The sequence below is a fragment of the Hemicordylus capensis genome, chromosome 9 (assembly GCF_027244095.1).
Source record: "Hemicordylus capensis ecotype Gifberg chromosome 9, rHemCap1.1.pri, whole genome shotgun sequence".
Classification (NCBI taxonomy): domain Eukaryota; kingdom Metazoa; phylum Chordata; class Lepidosauria; order Squamata; family Cordylidae; genus Hemicordylus; species Hemicordylus capensis.
In genome coordinates, this window is record NC_069665.1 from 16,963,256 (window position 1) to 16,989,046 (window position 25,791).

General features: G+C 47.3%; 1 protein-coding gene across 1 annotated transcript; it reads right to left on the reverse strand.

Annotated features, from left to right (window-relative positions):
- Positions 1-830: 830 nt before the first annotated feature.
- On the reverse strand, positions 831-21,018 carry NRN1L (neuritin 1 like). Its single transcript, XM_053270500.1, has 3 exons — positions 20,843-21,018; positions 6,244-6,412; positions 831-3,537 (listed from the first exon to the last, which is right to left on the reverse strand). Exons 1-3 carry the CDS (start codon positions 20,898-20,900, stop codon positions 3,252-3,254), a joined length of 513 nt encoding a protein of 170 aa, XP_053126475.1. The 5' UTR covers positions 20,901-21,018; the 3' UTR covers positions 831-3,251.
- Between the last annotated feature and the right edge of the window lie 4,773 nt (positions 21,019-25,791).

The following is a 25,791-nucleotide window of genomic DNA, read 5'->3' on the forward strand; positions in this document are numbered from 1 at the left end:
GCTCGCAAATCTCAGATTTCCCAGTAAACTATCTTTGTTACGTTTGTGAGAACCAGTTTAAAAGAAACCTGGTCTCCAGGCCTTGAGTATTATATACAAATAGCAGTATTTAGTAAGACTTACATTATGAAGTTGAGAGAGAAGTGAACTAAGATTTGGTAGAAAGATTTTAGTAGATTAAGGACTGGTTCAGGGGAACAAAAATGAGCTTGAAAGCTCCCTTTCTTTTTTCTCCTCCTCTCAGGTGCCCAGATAAACTGAAAACATCCCAATTAATCCACAGTTTCCCATCACATCCAAACCACGAAACTGTGGTTTGGCAAATCAAAACATTTTCAGTGGTGGTTTGAGCACTAACCACCCAGGAAATCAAGATGGTTTGTAAAAAGCACTCAAACCCGTTTCCCATTCAGGTGTCATGGGAAACTATGGTTTCCCATGACAGCCAAGGAACAAATCAGGAAGTTTTCAATTCTGCCAGGTGCATGAAGGGAGGAGGAAGTGCTCAACCCAATTGTTCATTTTCAATCCAAGAAGCCATAGTTGGATTGTCTGAACTGGACCATAGTGTGCTGCAAGACCACACTTCTGTAGGGCTTATCTTGCTAATAAACGGTATTTGCAAAAACGTAGTTTTAAAAGATTAGTCCAATGAAGGCATAGCATATCTGCAAGGCATGGCTCATCTTCCACTGCAACTTCAAATGTGTTTATTGGGAAATGCAGATTTCCAAGCAAGTGCAATTAGCACTTTAGATTTTCCAGGCAAAAATGCAACCGGCAGCACCTGGTATGAAGCACATGCTAAACATAGGACAGGACAAGGCAAATGTAAAAGTACCTTTTAATATAAATATAGAGATACATTTGAAGAGCCAATGCTGGAAGAAGGGAGACAGGCCCAAACTTCCAGAGCTCACCCATTTCTTATTCAAGTCAGCTAACAAGTACATGTGTGACAGGAGCAGAGGTGCTGTCTGAATGGAGACGGAGCCATACTGGCAAGACATCCCTGAAAGTCCTCCTTGGGGAAGCTTCCTCCAGTCAACTGGACAAGATCCATATACATTCCAACCCCAACCACCCATAAAGAAAAGGACAGGTGAACCCATGCTATGGCCTTGTGAAGGGTAAGAGAATGCATATCCTCCAGTCGGGCAATATGGCAGCAGATGCCAGTTTAATTGTCAATTGCCAGTTCCCCTGCCCTCTGTTTCCAGTGGGTGGACAGCATGCCTGGACACAGGGAAGGAATTTAATGTAGAAGTTACACCCTTTAAGGCCCCTGCTAACTGAGCAAAGAGGCACCTTTTTTAAAGTGGCAGTTTTCTTTATTGAGCAGGGGGAGAGCAACTGGCCCTATCCACCCCAGCACAGCATCCTTCCAGTGGCTGTTATTGGCGTCTAATCTTATGTTTCTTTTTAGATTGTGGGTCCTTTGGAGTAATCTTTATTTATTTTTATTTATCTCTGTAAACTGCTTGGGGAACTTTTGTGGGAAAGCGGTATATCCATATTCATCATATTTGCATATATTTGTCGCATAAATTACCAAAAATGGGAGGGCTCTATGGGGAGGGGTAGAGCAACAAGCAAGTGGAAATGAATATTTGCTCCTTGTGCTCAGGGAAGTCCAGTGAGATGTCCCTCTAGAGCAGAAGAGGCAGTACAGAGAAGAGGCATATACTGCCAAGGAAGGAGTCATGTGCACACTTCTGCTGATGTGTGTGCAGAATACTGACCCTCCAATGCTCACGTGTTGTCAGGTGTGTCTGTGCTTGCACCTGGCACGACACACGCAGAGTTGCAGGATGGGAAAGGCTGGAGTAACCTGGGCCAAGAGATGTTGATGCCATTTGGCATCTGAGTTGGAGGGGGCCTTCTGGGCCAACAAATGGCCGTCCAGTCTCTGCCTGAAGACCTTCATCTGAGAGAATTCCCCCGCCCCCAGGTGGCTGGTTTCATTGTCAAACTGCTCTTACTGTTAAAAAGTTTCTCCCAATGTTCAACCAAAACCTACCTTCTTTTTAAAGTGTGGCACTCAAAACTGGACACAGTACACCAGATGAGGCCCAACTATTGTGGAATAAAGTGGAACTATTACTTCTCATGACTTGGAAATGGTGGTTCTGTTAGTGCAGCCTACAATGGCATTCGCCTTTTTTGCTGCTGAACTACACTCCTGACTCATGTTGAGTTTGTGATCAACTACAATCCCAAGATCCTTTCCATATATTCTACCTGTTATACCACATCCTATACCTCTTCCCCACCCACCCCGCTCCCACTTAAGTGCAGAACTTTGCACTATCACATTTCATCTTGTTGGTTTCAGCCCAGTTTTCCATTCTAGCAAGCTCCATGAGGCGGTTATGCCTGTCTTCTGGACATCCACACTGCCACCTTTGGATATCTCAGTTGTGCCAGTGCCTGGCAAGGATAGGAACACAGGAAGTTGCCATATACCATTGGTCCATCTAGCTCGGTATTGTCTACACAGAATGTCAGTGGCTTCTCCAAGGTTGCAGGCAGGAGATTCTCTCAGCCCTGTCGTGGAGATTCTGCCAAGGAGGGAACTTGGAACCTAGATGCTCTTCCTAGAGCGGCTCTATCCCCTAAGGGGAATATCTTCCAGTGCTCACACTTCTAGACTCCCATTCAAATGCAATCAGGGTGGACCCTGCTTAGCTAAGGGGACAAGTCATGCTTGCTACCACAAGACCAGCTCTACTCTGTAAGGAGGCTGCAAGTAATGGGCTTGGCCGATGTTCCTTCTGCAATAACGTTGTTCCTTCTGCGATGTTCCTTCACCGGTATATAAATCAAACAAAACAAACCAACAAACATAGAAATAAGAGAGGTGGCTTGGAGACAATATTGCTAGAGAGATGGTTTCTCAGACAGAGGGCAACCATACTGGAGAAAGAGACGCCCAGAAGTGAGGAGGGCAGTGAAGACAGAGGGTTGGGGAAGTGGGAGGGCAGGGCGGGAGTGCTGGCAGGTAAGAGATGGGGTCAAGAGGGAGCACCACCCAGCTTCTCTCAACGGATCCTGGGGAAGCAAGCCCACTGCCTCCTGGCCCTGGCCGCCCACCGACCAGGCTACCCCCCACCCCGACATCAGGCCATGCCCAATGGCACTCCCAACCGCTGAGCCCCAAACTGTTTCCCAGGAGCAGAGGAGTGCTGGACCACCAGTCTGTACCGCGGTATACGGCATCGGAGGAGGGCCTCCTCACACCTGGGCCCAGGCTAGGCGAAGGGGGTCAAGGCAAGCAGAGCCACCAGGGCCAGGCTGCCCAAGAGGCTGGGCCGAGGGAGCCAGGCTGCCGCCCGCAAGGTCTCCTTGTTGGTTTCATCCATATCGGAAGCCCTGCCGTTGGAAGCGGGTTGGGCGTGGGAGCTGCACAGGTCGTGCAGGTTCCCCTGGAACTGGATCTTCCGGGACTCCTGGCGAAGCGACTCCCAGATGTTGGCGGCCTCCTCCGGGCAGCTGGACAACACCTGGCTGGCACAGGTGTGGAAGTCATCCCAGGATCTGCAGAAAAAGGGGGATCTGAGTGAGGACCAAGCAAGACTTCCACAGAACACACCTCAGCCGGGGATGTGGCAGAAGACTCTGCATTACCAGGGTCCATGATGCCTCCCCTACTAAAAAGCGGGGGGGGGGATGGGATGGGATCCGGGGCCTGCCTCCGTTTGCAGGCCAGTGCTTCTGTGCAGCATTCCAACTCTGTGGCCATGCACAGCACGGCTAGCTTATTTATCCTCACAACAACCCTGTGAGGTAGGTTAGGCCAAGAGACACACAGTTCCTGAAGGTGGACACTTGTTCTACCCACAAGTCTTATGAACAAGCCTAGCATGTGACCACCTTTGGCAAGTGGTCCGGTGCCCCATAAAGCCCCTCTGCCAATGCTTCACTCCACCCCACCCTGGGTGGGAGGAGTCCCTTTAGAGCAGGGCTGCACAGCTTTGGCCCTCTTGCAGATGCTGGACTACAGCTCCCATTATCCCTGAATACTGGCCACTGTGGCTGGCGTTTATGGGAGTTGTAGTCCAAAAACAGCTAAAGGGCTGAAGTTGTGCAACCTGGCTTTAAACTCGGGGGAGGTCTGGTTATGCTACCACCGGCTAGTTTGGTGGCTACTCGGGACAGGGCCTTCTCTGTGGCTGCCCCAGGGCTCTGGAATGTTGCGATTTGTGTGTATATGCATTGTCTTTGTTCTTGCCCCTGATGTATTGTATGTATATCTGTGTATAAGCTTGTGTTAAGAGTTTAAAATGTTCATGTCTGTCATCAGTTCTGTAGACGAATTGGTTTACAGTCTGTACTTCTTACTGGATACATGGGACCGTTTTTTCCTGTTAGGATGATCTTTCATTCAGAGTAGGGCTGTTTATGATTTGGCAATAGTTAAGTGATAAGTTACCTGAGTAACTTGGTTCAATAAACTCAACAAGCTCTGTTACACTTTGCTACATGGAATGCTCTCCGCGGTAAAATCAAGTATTTCTCCATCTCTGGCTATTTTTAAAAAGACCCTTAAGATGCACCTGTTTTCTCAGGCTGTTAATTTTTTTATTGGTTTTATATCATTGTTTTAATCACTTATCCCATTTTAATATTTGCTGCATTTTAACTTGCGTAGGGATGCACATGTCAAGTGGTATAGAAATATTTATTTATTAATCAAAAGATTTAATATACCGCCCAATCCACAGACTCAGGGCAGTGTACAAGGCAAGACCAGCATCCAAGACTTTTAAAAAAGAGAGAGATTTAAAGGGCAAACGCCTTAAAGGGAGGAGGTAGACCGAAACTGGGGTGGGGCGGGAGTGGGGGAGAGAGAGAGAATTCCAAAGTGAAGGGGCAGGGGGCAGCCACCGAGAAAGCCCTTCCAGGGGCCTTAGTGCTACGGACCTCTCTGAGACCAGGGACCGAGAAAAGGGCAACCTGAGAAGATCTATGATAAATAAGTAGAAAATATGAGAAAGAAGTAAATAAAGTCTCCTTAGCACTGAGAGGCTGGAACGCACACATACCATTTTAAGCTCCCCCAACACCGGGCCCCAATACAACCTCATTCTGGAGCAAGGCTAGCTGAGTCAAGGTTAGGCACTGGGGGAATTAAGATGGTGAACGGGTTGCATTCTGCTTTTGCGGCTTAAAGGTAAGGTAAAGTGTGCCCGCAAGTCGGCGTCGACTCCTGGCGACCACAGAGCCATGGGGTTGTCTTTGGTAGAGTACAGGAGGGGTTTCCCATTGCCTCCTCACGGGCAGTATGAGATGATGCCTTTCAGCATCTTCCTATATCGCTGCTGCCCGATAGAGGTGTTTCCCATCGTCTGGGAAACATACCAGCGGGGATTCGAACTGGGAACTTTCTGCTTGTTAGTCAAGCATATCTCACACACATATAAAACAAGTAGAATATGTTCTCAGAGATTTATTTATTTAAAATATTTATTTTATTTAAAATACTTCTATATCGCCCAAAACTTTAGTCTCTGGGCAGTTTCCAGAAAGAAGTTTCCAGAAAATTTTGAATTGGAAAATTTTCTAGAAACGTTTCCCATACAGGCACCTCAATTGAATAATTTTTACACTAATAAAAATTTATCAATTTCACTATGCAAATTTTCCAGATCCCTCAAAACAGACTGGCACATTATTTGGCCTCCATACTTAAGAAGAAAACGCCACCCTATTAATCTCCCATGCTGTATGCCAAGGTATTCCAAGAAGCTAAACTGAAATATTTGACTATGGTGGTGGGAGGATCAACAAAGACAGTTTATGTGTGGCTTAAATGTTATACTGAAATAAGTTCAGAGCTTTGTGAAAAGTAATTTAGAAACTGAAAAACTTCTATGGAAAAATAAAAGTATGGGAAGTTTTCCCCAGAGAAAACTTCCAACCTGATATCTCTGTCTGTTCTCACTCGCTTCTGACAACAGATCAGGGCTGCACAACTTCAGCCCTCCTGCAGATGTTGGACTATAACTCCCATAATCCTTGACTACTGGTCACTGTGGCTGCCGGGGATGATGGGAGCTGTAGTCCCAAAACAGCTGGAGGGTTAAAGTTGTGCAGCCCTGCGATAGGATCACATTTAATAGGAGGATGGATGGATCTGGGCCGTTCCTCCATCACAGCTGCCAGCCATTTGGTCTACTCAGACTGAGCTTTCACTGGTGAATATTCCTGGCCAAGGCAACCACAAGAGGACTCTGCACTCACTTGCAGATGGTGTCCAGCTCCTGCTGTTCCTGGATGCTGCTGCCACCGCCCTGCTGTTGCTGAACACTTTGGGCCATGCTGTCCCCGAGACTGATGAGGCACTCTGCAAAACCCTTGTAGATTGTGCTGCACTTCCGGCCAGACACGCTCACTGGCTCCTCGGACAGCACTGCAAGGGGCAAAAATTTCAACACTCAAAACGTTTCTTTTGCAAGATGGCCTCTTACCTCCATTTGGCATTCCAATATTATTCACTATTGCTCACATTTGTATCCCGCCCTTGTGGTAGCAAGCATGACTTGTCCCCTTAGCTAAGCGGGGTCTGCCCTGGTTGCATATGAATGGGAGACTTGATGTGTGAGCACTGGAAGAGATTCCCCTCAGGGGATGGAGCTGCTCTGGGAAAAGCAGAACGTTCCAAGTTCCTTCCCTGGCAGCATCTCCAAGACAGGGCTGAGAGAGATTCCTGCCTGCAACCGTGGAGAAGCCGCTGCCAGTCTGGGTAGACAATACTGAGCTAGATAGAACAATGGTCTGACTCAGTATATGGCAGCTTCCTATGTTGCTCCAATGAGCTCAGGGCATTGTACATGGGATATCCTCCTGTTATCCTCACAACAACCCTGAGGTAAGCAAGGCTGACACGCACACACACACACGCATGCACACACCACACAGGTTTAAGTTCACCTGGTGAGTTTCATGGCCGAGTGGGGATTTGCTTACATTTACAAATATTGTTGCTAGATACTGTGCTGCTGCTATTAGTACTCGCCGGCGATTGGTTAATAAGGAATTACTGTGGTCTTAACTTTTCCAATTTTAGATATAAATGTATTTTAAGCTCCTTTAATCTTTTACTTAATGTACTGGTCTGTGTCTGTAACAATAAAGTGAGTGAGAGTGAGTGGGGATTTGAACTCATTCATTTCTACATTTATATCCTGCTTTTTCCTCCAGGCAACCCAGAGCAGTGTACATGGCTATGTTTAACCTCACGGCAACCCTGTGAGGTAGGTTAGGCTGAGAGAGAAGTGACTGGCTCTGAGTCACCCAATGAGTTTCATGGCTGAACGAAGATTTGAACTCAGATCTCCTTGTCTCCGTCCAACACTCCGTCCAACACTCCTTGTCTCCGCCCAACACTCCGTACACCACACTGGCTCTCTTATTTGATCCAAGCATAATACGCTACACCCTGCTGGTTCTCAATAGGGGAATGAAAAAGAAAATGTTTAAGAGACAGCCAGAACAGTGAAATGGTTATCATGTTGGATTATGACCAGGGAGGTAAAGTGTGCCATCGAGTCGGTGTTGACTCCTGGTGCTCACAGAGCCCTGTGGTTGTCTTTGGTAGAATACAGGAGGGGTTGACCATTGCCATCTCCCACGCAGTTGATATGATGTTGTCTTTCAGCATCTTCCTATATCGCTGCTGCCCAATATAGGTGTTTCCCATATTCTGGGAAATATTTCCATATTCTGGGAAACACACCAGTGGGGATTCGAACCTGCAACCTGGCTTGCTAGTCAAGTCATTTCCCTGCTGCACCATTAGGTGGCTTACTGACCAGGAAGACCTGGGTTTAAATCTGCACTCAGCTATGCAGCTCACTGGGTAGCGCTGGGCCTGTAACTCTCTCAGCTTGATCGACCCTGCAGGGTTGTTGTGGAGATAAAATAGCTGTGTGGAAGAAATCAGGAAGAGCCACTTTAAGTTTCTTGAAAGAAGGTAAGGATTAACAATATCATAAGAGAACATAAATTGAAGTTGACCTGTTCTAACAAGGGAATGGAGCAGCTCGGTGGAAGAGCATCTGCTTTGGTTTCTGCCTCCCACCTCCCAAGTTGCTATTTCAGTGAAAGGTGTGTGTGTGTGTGTGTGCATGCATAGAGGGTGTATGCCCAACACTTCTGCTGCCAGTTCTCATGGGCAGAGCATCTGCTTTGCATGCAAGAAGTCTCAGGTTCAATCCTTGGCACTTCCAAATAGGACTGGGAAAGACGTCTCTGCTTGAAACCCTGGAAAGCCACTGCCAGTCGGTGAAGAGAATACTGAGTTAGGTGGACCAAGGAGCAAAAGGCCGCTTCCTAGGTTGAGTGGAGACTCTAAAATACAAGCACCAAGTGCTTTCATTCACCTCCAATATTTTTAAAAGGCACTTTAGGAGAGGAGAGCTAGTCTTGTGGTAGCAAGCATGACTTGTCCCCATAGCTAAGCAGGGTCTGCTCTGGTTGAATATGAAAGGGAGACTTGATGTGTGAGCACTGCAAGATACTCCCCTCAGGGGATGAAGCCACTCTGGGAAGAGCAGAAGGTTTCAAGTTCCCTCTCTGGCTTCTCCAAGATAGGACAAGATTTTTTTAAAAAAAATATAGGACAAGATTTTTTTATTGAACCAACAAACTACCAAAGCATACAATACGATGCCAAGACCTCCAAGATAGGGCTGAGAGAGATTCCTGCCTGCAACCTTGGAGAAGCCACTGCCAGTCTGTGTAGACAATACTGAGCTAGCTAGACCAATGGTCTCACTCAGTATTATGGCAGTTTCCTATGTTCCACTATATGGAAGTTGTGGGAATGGGCCAATCTATTTAAAATGTAATTGCGATGTTGGAAGGCAGACGATAAGCGAACCAAGAACGATTTCATCCGCTGACAGCTCTCTCTGTAATGCACCAGGACCTGTTTCACACGCTGGCTGGAAGAGTAGCCACAGTCATTAAAATTAAATGTTTTTAAAAATTTAACGTTTTAAATGATTTTAATTGTAAACGGCCCAGAGAGGCAAGGTTTGGATGGTACAGAAAGGTTTGAAACAAAACAAATACATAATTCTGGCACACCAACCGGCAGTCCCTTTGGGACAGATGCCAACCTGAGTACAGAGGCAAGCTAATGCTGAACTGTCTCCGTCTTGGCTGGCGGGCAGGGGGAGCAGCCCTGGAGGATACTTGCCTACACCAAGCCGACAGAGGAAACACCGTAAGGTGTTTCAGCAGAAGAGGAAGCCAATTAATATTTTAAGAAAGCTGGCCTAGTTCCATCTGATCAAACACATCCCTGGGCTGCTCCGTTCCTCCGAACACAGCAGCAGGAAGAGGGAAAGCCAGATGCGAAATGCCAGCCTTGGGGATAATGGGATCTCCTCAGAAGCAGCCCCCAAGAAGACAGTGTGCAAGCTATGCGCACACACACCCCGCCAATTCCAGCTTGCAAACTGCTGCAATCGCCAAGTCCAAGAAGACGACATACTTGGGCTGAGCAAAGGGCTAGATCAAGAGCATCATTCGCCAAATCCCCTGTAGGGCACCAGGCAGGCTGCACAAATCTGGATTCCCCAGCGGCGCAGGAGTCTTGGGCACCACTCCCAACGGGAAGGTTCACAAGTCAGGAAAGCAAACGCTGGCATGGAAGGCAGAACCCCTGCCCCCCTCAACAGGGGTGGCCCTAGAATAAACAGCACCCGGAGCAAGGAGTGTATTCTGTGCCTCCCCCCATGGTTAGTTCATCCGTGTTGCCAGGTTGTGTTGTGTGCACAGGTTTGCAAAAACCTAGAAGTATTAACAGGCTCTCGTGTTCCCCAGCTTTCCCAGAAATCCAAGAGATTTGAGTTTTCTGGAATTTTTTAAATACAATTTTTCGGGGGGGCGGCGGCACGGGACTTTCCCATGTAGACTTCTTGCTCATTTGTATAAAGTTTGCACTGCTTTCCCCCACTCAAAAAAACAAACTATACAAAATTTCCTGAGGCCCTAAGTATATTATGATCTGATTTGGCATGTTAGTAGTAGTAGTAGTTTTATTTACAGTCATTGACCAAACAGAGAATTTGACCTGTTTGACCTGTTTATTCAGCAAAATACACACACACACACACACACACACACACAGCCCTCCATCATAGTAATTTCCCGCTTACTACATCTGAAAAGTTTTTCAAGTCGCTAAGTAGAAAGTTTAGAAATGGAAAAATTATGTACAGGGCATTTTTCCATCGCACATCTCTGGCAATGTCCTTGAAAAGAGCCGGAGTGAATGCAATTAATTGATTGATTGATTGATTGATTGAAATGAATAATTTGCTACTCTGCAATCCACAAGACCCATGGCTGACATCCTGACTATTGGTGCCAGAGAGTTATGTTCTAAACTATGGCTGTGATGGCACACGCCGGGGTGGTGGCATCTCTTTCCCCCACTGCTCAGGGACAGATTTTCCAATGGTGCAGGCAGCTGGAGAAGAGTTTCCTCTCACTGCGTTCACTGGTGGCTCATTCGCCAGGATGTCGGCACGAGGGTAATGTGCCCTAGAGATCTTACAGCACAGAAACTAGATCCCAGCTGGTTATGATTCTGGAAAATCTACCAGCCAATGGGCTCCGTCTCACATTCACGAAGGTGAATTGGAATCCTCATTTCATCCGTAAGTATGGCTTGAGAAAGGGGGGAGAACAATTGCCCCTGCTAGCCGGGCAAGGTGGCACCCTGTAAAGTGGTGGTTCTCTTATATTTAGCAGGGGGAAAGCAACTGGCCCTTTCCATCCCCAGCAAAAAAAATCCCACCCAGTTGCTGCTGTTGAAACCTTATGTTTCTTTTTAAGATTGTGAGCCCTTTGGGGACAGGGAGCCATCTTTTTGCTATGCTCCGAGATGGTTGAAATTAAAGCGGTATATACATATACATAACAATAAATAGGCAGCGATGGCTTTGTTTCTAATCCTTTTTGTATTTCCCCCCATTTAACTTTATATCTGTGGTGAGGGCTAGAAGCCTTTAAAAAACAACAACCCTGCAATCACGGAAATCCTAATAAGAGATCCAAGGTCACAGCAAACGACCCCTCGGTGCCTGTACCCCATAGCCATTTGCTAGGTTCTGCAGCAGCCTCCTCAGGGTCACATCCTGGTTACACAGCGCCAGCCCAGGACAGGAAGTCTAACACCGGCAGGCAGCAAGCCTTATGTCAGTCTGAGCCAGGCCTGCTCAACTTAGGCCCCCCAGCTGTTTTTGGATGGCAACTCCCATAATCCAGCCACAGTGGCCAATAGCCAAGGATTAAGAGAGTTGTAGGCCAACATCTGCAGGAGGCTCTGAGCCCACACTCCCTCCATGAGATTAGCATTAATCAATCATGTGAAAGTCACATTCCAGTTCAAGGACTCCACATACAAACTTGTGGGAGCACACAGGAATTGCCCCCTTTGCTAAGCTGGGCGCATCCTGGTTTGCATTTCAATGGGAAACTACATGTATGAACACTGTAAGGTAGACCCCTTAGGGGATGGGGCTGCTCTGGCTTGCATGCAGAAGGTTCCAAAAGTAGGGCTGTGAGTGTCTCTTGCCAAGTCAAACCATTGGTCTGTCCAGAGACTGGTCTATCTAGAGCTGGTCTTGTGGTAGCAAGCATGACTTGTCCACTTAGCTAAGCAGGGTCCACCCTGGTTGCAGATGAATGGGAGACTCGAAATGTGAGTATTGCAAGATATTCCCCTCAGGGGATGGAGCCGCTCTGGGAAGAGCAGAAGGTTCCAAGTTCCCTCTGCAACCTTGGAGAAGCCGCTGCCAGTCTGGGTAGACAATACTGAGCTAGATAGACCAATGGTCTGACTCAGTTTATGGCAGCTTCCTATGTCCTACTCTGTATTCGGGTGTGCACACGTTGCCATGATACTGCCGCCCAGAACAAAACTCATTCCGCATACAGATGGAAAAGATGAGAGGGGATACTGGACCACAGGGGGTATTGAGACATGCTCAGGGTTTCCATGTGTCCATTGAAAAATCAGCTTTCCCCCCTTTGAACAGGAGACACCCCTCAAGGTGCTACAACCTGTTTCTGGAAGGCAGTATCAGAGCTGTTTGAGAGTCACAAGCCCTAAGGTGTGTCGAGTTTAGATATGCATCCGGGATATGAAGAAAGGCTCCTCATTCCTGGAATGTTTCACCGTTCCATCATCATCCTCTGCCAGTCAGTGGTGTTGTCTATGTGAAACATTTATGGGACAATCCTGCTCCATTACAGTACATGGGAAATTTGCCATTGATTTCAAACATGCGGAGGGGGGGGGAGAGATAACTGAATGCACTCTTAGCAATCCCATGACTAATAATATTTGCATGTGCAACCAGCTTTTATTTCTCTATAGCTGAAAATCAGTGACAAGTACTCAGCAGCAACTCGCGTAACATTTAATGCAGGCGTTTCCAAACTTGGATCCGCAGATGATGTAGGACTATTCCTCCCATCACCTTCGGTCACAGTGGCCTTTGCAGCTGGGGATGATAGGAGTTGGAGTCCAACAACAGCTGGAGAGGTGGCTGAAAATCCAGAGAAAAGGCCTGAAATATCCTAATCGTGGCTATCTGCCAATAAATCAGGCTTTTTACACATCACACTCCAAGGAGAAGGTTTACTTGAGATCTACTGCAGAGATAGGTGAAGCATTTTGCACTAAGATCCTCACCTGATGTCAGCCCAAGAAAGAAAGTGAAAAGTCTAACTTTGCTAACTGGGCAAAGAGGCACCTTTTAACATGGTGATTCTCTTTATTTAGCAGGGGGAGAGTAACTGGCCCTATCCACCCCCAGCACAGTACCTCCAGTGACTGTTGCTGGTGTCTATCTTATGTTTCTTTTTAGATTGTGAGCCCTTTTGGGACTTATTTGTTTATTATTTCTCTGTGTAAACAGCCCTGAGCCATTTTTGGAAGAGCGGTATAGAAACAGAATTAATAATAATAATAATAATAATAATAATAATAAAGTCTGCAGCAAATCATTCCAACTTAAGAGGAGGAAGAACCAGAGATAATCAAAGCTTTTCCAAAACCATTGCTTGACATGTGATGGAAGATACTTAAAAGCAAGTGTATATGGTAAAGTGCATTCTTCCTGAAAGATGCCAACTCAGAAGTTGGAGGAGAAATTCCACCGAAGAGGTTTTCTGAACCGCCCCCATCCTACCAAACCTTTTAAAGGGAGATTCTCTGTCCTGAAGCAAAAGATAAGTTCCAGACAAATAACAGAATTTTGCACACCGCTGAAAAAGCCCCTCTGAACTGGTTTTTCGGTTCAGAATCGAGCCTGTTCGTCTACATGTGCTTTGCTCTGGACAAGGCACTGACTCACAGGGTGTTCGTACAGCAGCCATACACGCTGCAGAGGGTGCTGGTTCCTGGGCTCCATAAACCCTGCATTATTACTATTTAACATATTTGTATACCAGACAAAACTGGCATCTCTGAGCAGTTTACAGTAAGAGAAAGAGCAGACCTGTGTCAAATCATCTTTATTATGGTCCAAGACCAGCATAAGCTAGAGCATGATTAAAAGCAAATTATGGAACCATTAAACTATGTTACTTTAAAATTACTACTCTAATACTATAAATCTATAATATAATACTAGGCTTCTATCCTTAAGAGAAGAGGGTAGCTATGAAATTCTTAGCATATAAATGTGGAATATATAGAATGGAAAAAGCAGTGGCTAGAACAGAGTATATAAAGCAAAACACCTAACTAGGAACACTAAAAATAGTAGTAGAATCAACCGTTTAAAACCTATGCAGAGCTGACACAAATCTGCCATGTTGACAAAGAGCAGGCTTGTGTATTATGGGCTAATGTGGCTAAGAGAGATACCCTCTCGATAGGCAATAGGGAGAAAAGAGGGGAGTCAGTACGGATAGTACCCAAATATCTCGTGCCAAAAAGAGGCCAAAACCAGGATTGCCCAGGCAGAACCACAAGTATAACACAGTTGAGGATGGAAAAAATAGTTTCCAGCATGCCTCCATTCATGCCAACTCCTGTGCGTATTGGCACCTATCGATTGATTGACTGATTGATTGGTGGGCAGGATGCAGACTAATGACTAAGTCTCACTGAAATTAATGGAACTTAAAAGTCATAACCAACACATCTCATTACATACATATATTTATTTATGATCAGAGGTTAAATATTTTAAACAACTTCAAAACACACACATCTCATTTATTCCAATGGTGCTTAGTCATGACTAACTTGTCTGGACCTTGCCCAATGTCTACAAGGACCAAGAGAGCTCTTTCACCACTTCTACAAGCCTCACTATGAGGAAGATATGAGAGAGAGGCTGGTGATCCCAAGGCTGAATAAAAAGGACACACACACCTCTGAAGTGCACAAACCTGCTCTTCAGTTTCTTATGAAGGGAGAAAAAAAATATTCCTGCTATAACAGGAATGACATCTCTACACCACAGGCTGAAAGCTGATTTAATAGCCATTCCCTCTCAGAATCTTAGGAACATAGGAAGCTGCCATATACGGAGTCAGACCCTAGGTCCATCTAGCTCAGTATTGTCTTCACAGACTGGCAGCGGCTTCTCCAAGGTTGCAGGCAGGAGTCTCTCTCAGCCCTATCTGGGCGATGCCAAGGAGGGAAGTTCTCAAAAACCAACACCTCTCCATTTTCAGCACGTCCAGAACTACAATTCCCAACATCTGGGTACCAGGATTCTTTGAAAGAAGCCACAGTGTGAAACTGGTATGAAAACCAGGCGTTTGAGGTAGGCTATGCCCACATAACCAACCAGAAGATGAGAAGTCCACTCTTGGTACATAGATATTTCCCTCACATATCTGTAAAGCTTCCGGATGTCATGACAGCCCACTAATCCATAGTAAAGGGCTGCACACTTCGGGCCCTCCAGCTGTTGTGGAATTAAACTCACATTGTTCCTGATCATTGACCACTGCGGCGGAGAATGATGGGAGTTGTAGTCCAGCAACAGCCGAAGGGTCGAAGTTGTGCCACTCTGCCCGTGTTACTAGTCTAATGGGAGGGGGGGGATAAGTGTGCATTAATCCCCCAAATCCAGATATATAGCAAATCCTCCATTATTTATTGGACTTTCTGAACAGATGCCTCTCCCACTCTCAACAGACAGAAACCAGGGGTGCTTACTATGACAAGGTCAAAAATATATGAGAGCGCTGGTCTTGTGGTAGCAAGCATGAATTGTCCCCTTTGCTAAGCAGGGTCTGCTTTGTTTTGCATTTCAATGGGAGACATCTGTGCACTCTCTAAGATATCCCCTTTAGGGGATGGGGCTGCTCTGGGAAGAGCACCTGCGTGCAGAAGGTTCCATGTTCCCTCCCTGGCAGCTTCTCCAAGATAGGGTCAGGAGAGACTTCTGCCTGTAACCTTGGAGAAGCTGCTGCCGGTCTGTGTAGATAATACAGAGCTAGATGGACCAAGGGTCTAACTCAGTACAAGGCAGCTTCCTAAGTTCCTAAGATAAGCGAACATGGTACTTTCTCCGATATGAGGACAAGCATCCACCGACCCTTCATCTCTAACAGGATGTGACACATTTTTGGACAGATGTTCTTCTATTAGAAAGTTGGATCAATGACATATTGACTTTTTCAAAAGCCCCATTGACTACTTATGCCTTGCAATATGTATGCTTTGTTTGGGGATTTTCAAACGTATTTCAGATATTGTTTGGTTTTCTGCCCAGAGCCATTCGGGCTGGGCAGTATATAAATCTAATAAATAACGATGACCAGGAAGACCCGAGTTCAAATCTCCATTCATCTGTGAAACTAACTGGGTGACTCTGAGCCAGTCACTTCTCTCAGAGCCTAACTCCCCTCACGGGGTGTTGTGTGGATCAACAACCATGTATATGGCTCTGGGTTCCTTGGGGGAAGATTGGATACAAGTGTAAAAATAAATGAAAATAAGAGAATATTAAATATGAAGACTGCTAGTATTAAATTAAAAAGAAATAAATCTATTATAAGGGCCACCCAAATGAGGTGTGGATGCACCGGAAGAAAAATAGTCCAGGTGCTGTAAAATCTAACATAATTTTATTTTTTTAATTTATTTTTACATTTCTATCCCGCTCTTCCTCCAAGGAGCCCAGAGTGATGTGCTACATACTTGAGTTTCTCCTCACAACGACCCTGTGAAGTAGGTTGTATACAATGCTAATCTATTACTGTGTAGGTGGCCCACCAGAGGCTCTCTCTCCAACGGTTGGACCGCAACTCCCATCACCCCCAGCTGCAATATATTGAGACTAGGGTGACGGGAGCTGTAATGCAACAAGGGCTGGAGAGTCTTGGGGCGGCTACCCCTGTACTACGTAAACAGGTGCATAGTACTACTGAAGGAGGTGCATAACTGTGGCAGCCATGTCCATTTCATGGGTGTTTATTCGAATCTAAGCACCTCAACTTTCCTTGTAAAAATGCTTCATGGTTGTTGGGAGTGGGGAGCAGGAGAGTGCCTCACCCCAAATCCCAGGGAAATGACTTGCCTAGCGAGCCAGAGGTTGCAGGTTCAAATCCCCCCGCTGGTATGTTTCCCAGACTATGGGGAACTCCTATATTGGGCAGCAGCGATATAAGAAGATGCTGAAAGGCATCCTCTCATATTGCGTGGGAGGAGGCAATGGTCAACCCCTCCTGTATTCTACCAAAGACAACCACCGGGCTCTGTGGGCGCCAGGAGTCGACACCGATTCGACGGCTCACTTTACCTTTAAATCCCTGATAAATTCACACACACAACTTCAGCAAGTCTCCCATCAAGTGGAAAAAGTCCCGTCACACATCAACACATCACCACACAGCAGCAGCCTCACCCAGTACATTCAGTGGGACAAGATCTGGCCTAGCTTCCATTGCATTTAAGCTCAGCAAATTATGCCCATGGTGTGAGGAGGGGTTCCTAGCATGCACGGGTTGGAATTTATTTCTCTCAGCGTTCCTTTATTTTGCTGCTACCATTTAAAGTCTCTGTTGGACTATGATGCGGCCCAGTGGGGAAATGCATGACTATCAAGCAGAAGGTTGCTGGTTCGAATCCCCGCTGGTACTATATCAGGCAGCAGCAATATAGGAAGATGCTGAAAGGCATCGTCTCATACTGCATGGGAGGAGGCAATGGTAAACCTCTCCTGTATTCTACCAAAGACAACCACCGGGCTCTGTGGGTGCCAGGAGTCGAAATAGACTTGACGGTACACTTTACATATGACTATACAGAAATTGCAGGATCCAAGAGTATTGTGTTGAGGTGACATGGTGTAGTAGGCTCACAGATTCTTTAAAGATGAATAAAGATTATTATTAATAATCTTCTATTGTATCCATCTTTAAAGAATCTGTGAGCCTACTATACCGTGTCACCTCAACACAAGACTAATATACACGTTTAGCAAGGGGAAAGCAACTGGCCCTATCCAGCCCAACACAGCATCCCTCCAGTGGCTGGTGTTGTGTGTGTGTGTTTCAGATTGTGAGTCTTTGCATTTCTTCTGCTATGCCCACTGCTTTGAGAGCTTTTCTGTTGCAGTCTTAGTATATAAATATAAATAATAAAGTCAGGTAATCAAAAAGAGGAGAACCGGTCATGGTAGTGAGCATGAATTGCCCCCTTTGCTAAGCAGGGTCTGCCTTGGTTTGCATTTGGATGGGCGACTGCATGTAAGCACTGCAAGATATTCTCCTCAGTGGAAGAGCATCTGCAAGCTTGCACACAGAAAATCCCCGATTCACTCATCTCCAGGTAGGGCTGGGAAAGGGTCCTGCCTGAAACTTTGGAGAGCCACTGCCAGTCAGTGTAGACAGTACAGAGCTAGATGAACCAATGATCTGTCTTGATATAAAGCCGCTTTCTATCTTTCTGTGTAAAGTGATGTACATGCATGTGTGAACTGGTCAGGAGTCTCTAACTCCCTCACCATGGCAGTTAACAATTTTAGGTAGAAATCATCTCCCTTCATTCCCACCCCAACGTTTTTAGGACCCCAGCCCAATTCTAGGCACAAAAAACTGTTTAGGGCAGGAGTTAAGCTTGGGTGCCCAGATATTGTTAGGCTACAGATATCCCACCACACACAGCCACAATGGCTGGAGATCAATGTAGCTGGGGGATGATGGGTGTTGTGGTCCCACAACATCTGGGTACCAGAGTTTGAGAAGCCCTGGTTTAGAGTCCTATTCCTGTTAGAGGCTCTCTGGTCAATTCGGTGGGGAACTTTATCAGATTATTCCAGCTGCCACTTGGAGCCCAGAACATGTGAAAGGAATCAGCTCTCTTTTGCCCTTGTCACCTCAGCCAATTCCCCAACAAACTCATTTGCAAACAGCTTAAACAGATTGTGTGAAGTCACCCGGTGAATGCCAAGAGATGGAAGGCATGAGCCTTGGGGCCAAAGCTGATAAGATCGACATTCAGGCCAATAAATCATCATTGTGGCAGAGGCACAAAACCAGGGAAATCATGGTGAGGAGAGGGAAAGAGAGGCAGAGACCTCTGCCCTGTATTTCATACTATTAATCTTCAGACTATGATATCTGTGAGGCATAAATAGATTCTCTTTAAAATGTGCTGATGTTGCAGCTTTAAGTTTTAAAATATTTAAGAGATCATATAGTCAGCGTGTGACCCTAGCTGCAAATCACCTGCCTCCCCCTTGAAGCATCTTTTTTTTTGCTCCCTAAGTGAAGCAGACTGAGCAAAGAGACACCTTTTAAACTAGCAATTCTCTTATTATTTAGCAAGGGAAGAGCAACTGGTTCTATCCAAGCCCAGCACAGCATCTCTTCAGCGGCTGTTGCAGGTGTCTACCATTTCTTTTTAGATTGTGAGTCCTTTGGGGACAGAGAACCATTTATTTACTATTTATTTTTCTATGTAAGCCACTTTGAAAACTTTGGCTGAAAAGCAGCATGTAATTTAAAAAACAAAAAACAAATGAAGCCAAAACAAAAACAAATGAAGCCAAGCAACAGAGGACATGGGCACTCCAACCTTCTGTTTAACATCAGGGAATTTCTCCATCTCAGCTACACCAAGCAGCACACGTCAGAGCAGCAAAGACCACAGGGGCATGTTACCGTGCAAGTGAATTCCATTAGCCAAAACAGACACCACCACCAAAGAGAGCTAAAGGTCCGTCCCAGCTCCCAGAAGACAGAAGCACTGCACCCTTGTGTTTCAGATTAAGATTAATAGCGCTGCCCCCAAACACAGATTTAAGATTTATATCTAGTAATCTTTAAGGTGACTGCAGACTTTTCGGGGTGTGTGTATGTGTTGTTTTAACAGGCTAACACATGTTCCCAACACATCTCCAGATGTTATTGGACTATGACTTCCATCATTCCCTGTGGCAGGGAGTGATGGGAGTTGTAGTCCAACAACTGATTGTCTCCTCTGCTGCTTCTTTGTATGTTGCATGGTTATTTTATGCAGGTATTTTATAACCTTTTTAGTTAGATCTCTGTTTTTATTTTTAGCTTAATATTTTAATTGCATAATTTTCAGTGTCTTGTCTTAACTCACTTAATCAATCAGTCATATGAACCGCCTCGGGATTGTTTTAATGAAAGTTGGCATACACATTTAACAATAAATAAATAAATAAAATACAGAACATCTGGAGACCTAGTATTGGCAACCGTCCTTCTAGCACATATTAAAATCGCCACAACGCACACAGACCAACAGAGATGCAGGGAAGATGAAGAAGAGCATCTCTCTTCCTTCGGATACTCTTCCACCGACCCGTCCAGACAAAACCTTAACGGATGAAGAGTCCATTACAAATATGGGGGTGGGTGGGGAGTCTTTCCTCTCTTTCCTCCTTGCACCACCAAAGGCTCCATCCTTTCGCTCCATGCATGCACCCCCATAAGCGGCTAGTTTGGGGGCGCTGGTGCCATAGGAGAGAAGGTGGGCTTTGGGGGCTTCCAAGCAGGGGCCACCAGCAGGCGAGCGATTAAAGGGCGACGCGGCGTTGCGGAGGACGCGCGAGCGCAACCACCGCGGGATCGGGAACGAAGAGCAGGTTGGTACACTCGGAGGAGAGCAAGACCCGATCCCGAGCCCAGAGACAGCCCCGGCGCGCACTCTCCGTCCTAGCAGGAATGGGTGCGGGGGAGAAGCGGGCACGACTCTCTCGGATTGGCCCCAAGCACAGAAAAAAGGCGCTCGCGAAGCCGTGTGCACGGAGCGCTCCGAGCCGCAAGACGCGCGTCAAAGCCGATAGCGGGACATGCCGCCACGCGCGCCTCCCGGGCAGCCCCAACATGCACATACGCGTCTGTCCTGCCGCCCGAAACCTCCCGTGCCTGGCACCCTGTGCAAGAGATAGCCCACTTTCTCCGCACCCAGGCGCTTCCGCGTTCACACGTGCAGTCCCGTTTTTTGTTTTTGTTTTCCCCCGGGAGTGTAGTCTAGATCCTGGGCCCGTTCCCCAGCGGCTCTCACACCCAACCCAGCGCGCCTAGAGAGGCTCAGGCTCGCCGCCGCTTCTGGCACACTCCTCGCGCCTGGACCCAAAAAGGGTCGCGTGCCCCCTCGCTGCTCCCTTTCTCCACGGGAGGTCGTTTGCACCACCCCCTCCCGCCCCCAACCTGGCCCTGACAAGCGTCCTCGGACTTCGCATATAGGCGCGCCTTGTTCCGCTTCTGCTAGCCTCCGTCCACACGCCCGTCTGCGCACGGGCCACTTCGGGCTCTAGGCTCGGCACCCTCTCGCGCTCGCACCTACCCACCCGCGGCGCCCCTCCAAAAGACTCACCCAGATGCAAGAGCAGCAGCAGCCACGCCAAAGACCCCAGCAGCGCCCCGAAGCCCATGGTGCCCGGAGCCTGCCGCCGCCGCCGCCGCCGCGCCCCAACCACCAGCAGCAGCTCAGAGCAAAGCCCGGCTGGCAGCAAGCGGGCGGCAAAAAGCCCAGCGGGCAGCGGCGGGGCGAGGCGCCTCCCCTCGCTGCCCCGCCACGCCCCCCAGCCCCGCCCCGAACCGGAGGCTCATCGGGCGCCCATCTTCCTTTGGGTCGAGTCCCCAGACCCGTGTGTGTGGGGGGGGGGGTGTGTCTGCGTGCGTGCCCGAGATCCAGCCTTGCGCGTGCCCATCTCCTGAGCGTTTTGCAACAAACTGTTCCTCGCGGCGCAGCAGGATCCGTGCAAGTTTCTTCCTCCGTCTCCCTGGCTGCCGCAGTTCTTCGGAGCGGAGAGGGTTTCCCCGTCCTCGCTCCGCGAATCTGTGCAGTCAGTCCGATTGGTTGCATTTCCGTGGGGCTGACGCTTACTCCCAAGAAAGGGTGCACCGGATCGCCGCCTCGGAATCCGCAGTGCAGTAGCTTCTGGGGCTGTAAGCTTTTCAAAGTCGGGCTTGAGTGTGTGCGAAGTGCGGATGTTTTTTAAACCGCCTCTGGCTTCAGAGAGCTGAGAAACCAGCAGCGTCGCTTCGCGTGTGACCTTTTAGAAACGCAGCCATCCTCCCCTCTGCTTCCCAGACTATCGGGCAGCTGCCAGCAAGATAGGAAAGATGCTGAAAGGCATCATCTCGGACTGCGCGGGAGGAGGCACTGGCAAACCCCTCCTGTATTCTGCCAAAGACCACCACGGGGCTCTGCAACTGGACGGCACAACTTTACCTTTTAATTCCATGAGTGGGTCGTCAAACGACTTTAGGAGAGGCCAGGCCTAAAGTTTATTTCCACAGAAACAAACGGTCTTGGGGCAGGATCGAGACTAAGGGCGGATGTGGTTCAGGCATCACAGACAGGGAACCTCCGTTGAAGCTGGGTTCTGTGTAACTAACATCCCTGAGACTTGGGAATGTCGGCTTCCCCCTCCTCTCCCCTCGGGTCTGCTTCCTTTTGAGATTCCAATAAACTGAGTTGGGTCCTGCCCTCTGAACTCAACAATCTCGGTTTATTCTAGCCTACTTGCTTTAGATAACCCAAGATGAGGTTTATTCTGTTGAGCAACTGGGCGCATTTTGTGCAGTGGAGGGAAAAAAACTGTGCAGTGGGAGCTTGGTTTTTTAAATGGAGGTTTAATTAGGAACATAGGAAACTGCCATATACTGAGTCAGACCATCGGTCCATCTAGCTCAGTCTTGTCTGCACAGACTGGCAGCAGCTTCTCCAAGGTTGCAGGCAGGAGCCCTGGGGGAGCCACCATAGTGCAAACCGGTCTGAATAACGCAGGCTTCCGCACTTCAGGGGCCATGCTTCGTACGCCAGCCACGTCCCTTGCTTTAAAAGGCAGGGACAGTTGCTCCAGCTGGATTTTACTACTACTGCTACTACTACAATGTTTATATACTGCTTGTCAACCAAAGTTCTCAAAGCGGCTTATGTAGATATAAAGAAATAATACATAGGAACAGAGGAAGCTGCCGTATACTGAGTCTATCTAGCTCTGTATTGTTTTTGTTGTTGTTTATTTACGATCTTAGATCAAACATCAATATACACAGAATATACACAGTAAAAAGAGAAAACAATAAGGGAAACAAAGTCTAAAATGTCATCAAATATATAAAATCAGGAACCTTTGACAGTAACCGATTGCTGTGCTCTAGCTTCTCTTAGCTTGGTCAATGTGTAACAGAATTTAGCAACAGTTCTGTATTGTCTTCACAGACTGGCAGTGGCTTCTCCAAGGTTGCAAGCAAGGATTTCTCTCAGCCCTATCTTGGAGAAGCCAGAGAGGGAACTTGGAACCTTCTGCTCTTCCCAGAGTGCAGCTCTATGCCCTGAGGGGAATACCTTACTGTGTACTCACATTTCTAGTCTCCCATTCATCTGCAACCAGGGTGGACCCTGCTTAGCTAAGGGGACAAGTCACACTTGCTACCACAAGAGCTGGTCTCCTCTCCATCAAGAAGATGGCTCCCTGTCCCCAAAGGGCTCACAATCTAAAAAGAAACATAAGACAGATACCAGCAATGGCTGCTGGGGTTGGATAGGGCCAGTTGCTCTCCCCTTGCTAAATATAAAGAAAATCACCACTTTGAAAGATGCCTCTTTGCTTAGTTAGCAGGGGTGACTTGCAAATGGGTTGTGCAGCTCTGTTTGTGAGCAAACCCCACCCTCATTGGACACTGAGCAAGCCACGCCCCGTATCAGACACTCACCTGACATATGGGGTGTGGCTAAGAGGGCCATGGAGGCACGCTGTACCCGCCGCTGGCCTCTCTCCACACCCAGGCAGAAGGCTCTCTCAGCCCTATCCTGGAGATGCCAGGGAGGGGACTTGGAACTTCCTTTTCCCAGAGTGGCCCCATCCCCTAATATCTTACAGTGCTCACACATGTAGTCTCCCATTCAAATGCACACTGGGGGAGATCCTGCTTAGCAAAGGAGCCAATTCATCCTTGCTGCCACAAGACCAGAGTTATAGGAATACATGGTGAGAAAATGAAAGTAGAAATTTGAGTCTATTATTTTTCCCTGTCAATCTTCATAACATATTAAAGTAAAGTAAAGTGTGCCGTTGAGTGGCTGTTGAGCCCTGTGGTTGCCTTTGGTAGAATACAGGAGGCAGCCTAAGGCAGTAATGGGAGCGGGGCATGCCTCCTCCCGCGCAGTATGAATTGATGCCTTCCAGCATCGTCCTGTATCTCTGCTGCCCCATATCGGTACCAGCGGGGATTTGAACCGGCCACCTTTGGCTTGCTAATCAAGTCATTTCCCTGCTACTTGACTAATAAACAAAAGCTCACCGAATTCTGTAGTATGTGTCGATTACATATCAGTGAAAAGAAAAACCGTGGCTTGTGCCACACCTTGAGGCTGTTCTCACGAGCAGCCAAGACCATCCGAAGGAAGCAAATCCCAGGCTTAGCTGTCCGTAAGAATCGGCGGGAGCCAAGTGGCTCTCAGTGGCGCCCTGGCAGCAAACCCGCCTACGGAGCTGGCAAGGGCACCCTGAACTCAGGCGCACTGGTTGTGTGTGAGCATCAGCTGCTCCCAGCCAGTGATCTTGGGCTACTGGAAGCAAATAGGTTAGAATAAGCCAAGAATGGTGGGTTCGGACAACACAACTAATGTCAGTTTATTTTAACCTAGATAGGAAGGAAGTCATGGGAGGGAGAGAGGGAGGCATGCATTTCTGAGACTTGGGGACCTCGTGTGGAGCCTGTCTATAATTGAGGTTCCATATGGCCACTGAACCAGCCCGAAGTCAATCACTCCTAAGCACCATTGATATCAATGAGATAAGTTAGTCAAGACTGACTTAGGTCCCATGCTTTTAAATGAGATTCAGTCATGACTAACTTGGTCGGGCTCTTGCTCGTTATCATTCCAACAATGTTTGTTCCTTTGCATGGGCAGTGTAACAGTCGATGGTGGTTAGTCAGAAATGTAGTTTCTGCCTTTTTTTGCCAGTGAGGATGATCTATTTCAGTGAAAGGTATGAGTGAAGAAGATGTGTATACCCAATGCTTCTGTTGCCAGTTCTTGTGGGGCACATGGCATGCAGAAGGTCCCGGGTTCAATCCCTGGCAGCATTTCCAGGTACAGCCAGGAAAAACTTCTGCCGGAAACCTTGGAGAAGCCTCTGCCAGTCAGTGTGTAGACAACACAGAGCTAGATGGACCAAGGGTGTGACTCCGAATAAGGCAGCTTCCTACGTATGTTCCTATGTTAAGAGTTGCTTCCTGGAGAAAAAGCAATCAGGTGTTTGTGATACAGGAGAAAACTGGGGAAGGAAACTGAATCAAAACAAACCCTGTTCAGAGTTTGCCTTCCCCGCTGTGAACCTGAAGTAAAGCTGAACCTTCAATCTCTCTTGTCTTGAACCTGAACGAAACCCTAAACCCCCAAAAGTGTAACTGGTTTAAAACAGCACTCATTCATGAGGCACTCAGCAGTTCCTTTTGAGAGGTGGTAAGAGTGAGTCCTACTTCAGCTGTATTTGGGAAACCAATGACTGGAATACCCCAATAAGCCGCCCAGAAAGAAGAGCAGGAGCCGTTGATGGGTAGGCCCAGGGCTGAGAGTCCTGAGTCCTGATGCTCAGGTAGAAGCTTGCCCACCTAAAGGCTGCAGTTCAACAAAAAGACCTCTATGTGAACGATTCTTAACCTGAGGCTGGAAGCTGGTTACATTCCCTTTGCACTGCAGTTCTTTCTTGCTGCTGTTCGACATTAGTCCCAAACAGGATAATTTCCTGTTTTTGTCCTGTGTTACTGATTTTGTTTGGATGTATTGCTTTTTCAACCATTTATTTTTTTATTTTTTAAAATAAGAGGGTTTTTTTAAAAAAGAAGAAGAAAAGAAACAGAGATCACTACCTTCATTTTTTAGTGTTGTGCAGCAAGTAAAAGAGCTCAGTATTTTCTGCATGAAACATCTCTCCATTGCTTCAGTGTTTGAACTGGGTACCGGGCCTCTTTTTAAAGCTAGCAGGTAAACCAGAGAGTTGATAATAATAGTATGGATAATAATAGTATGGATGAATCTGAAGCAGAAATGAACACAAATTTTTAATGGTCCAGCTCCCTGGTAGAAAATCCTCTGTTGCTTATCTTGTTCAAAGGAAACCATTGGAAAGTCAGATGCGCATCCCTGCTGCAGCTCCACCTGCTTGTCTACCTGTGCCCCCCCCCACCAGCACCATCTCCTGCCTGCCCGCTAGAGTCACCATGACCCCCCCCCCGAATTTCAGGTTTCACCCAGATTTTAAGCATCTCACCAAGATTGCTTCACCTACCTAGATTTACCTGGAT

Coding starts and splice junctions, on each gene's coding strand:
- NRN1L (XM_053270500.1), bottom strand. CDS start 20,900: ATGGGCTTCGGGGCGCTGCTGGGGTCTTTGGCGTGGCTGCTGCTGCTC. Junction 6,413..20,842: donor GCTGCTGCTCTTGCATCTGG/GTGAGTCTTTTG, acceptor TGCCCCTTGCAG/TGCTGTCCGAGGAGCCAGTG. Junction 3,538..6,243: donor GAGCTGGACACCATCTGCAA/GTGAGTGCAGAG, acceptor CTTTTTCTGCAG/ATCCTGGGATGACTTCCACA.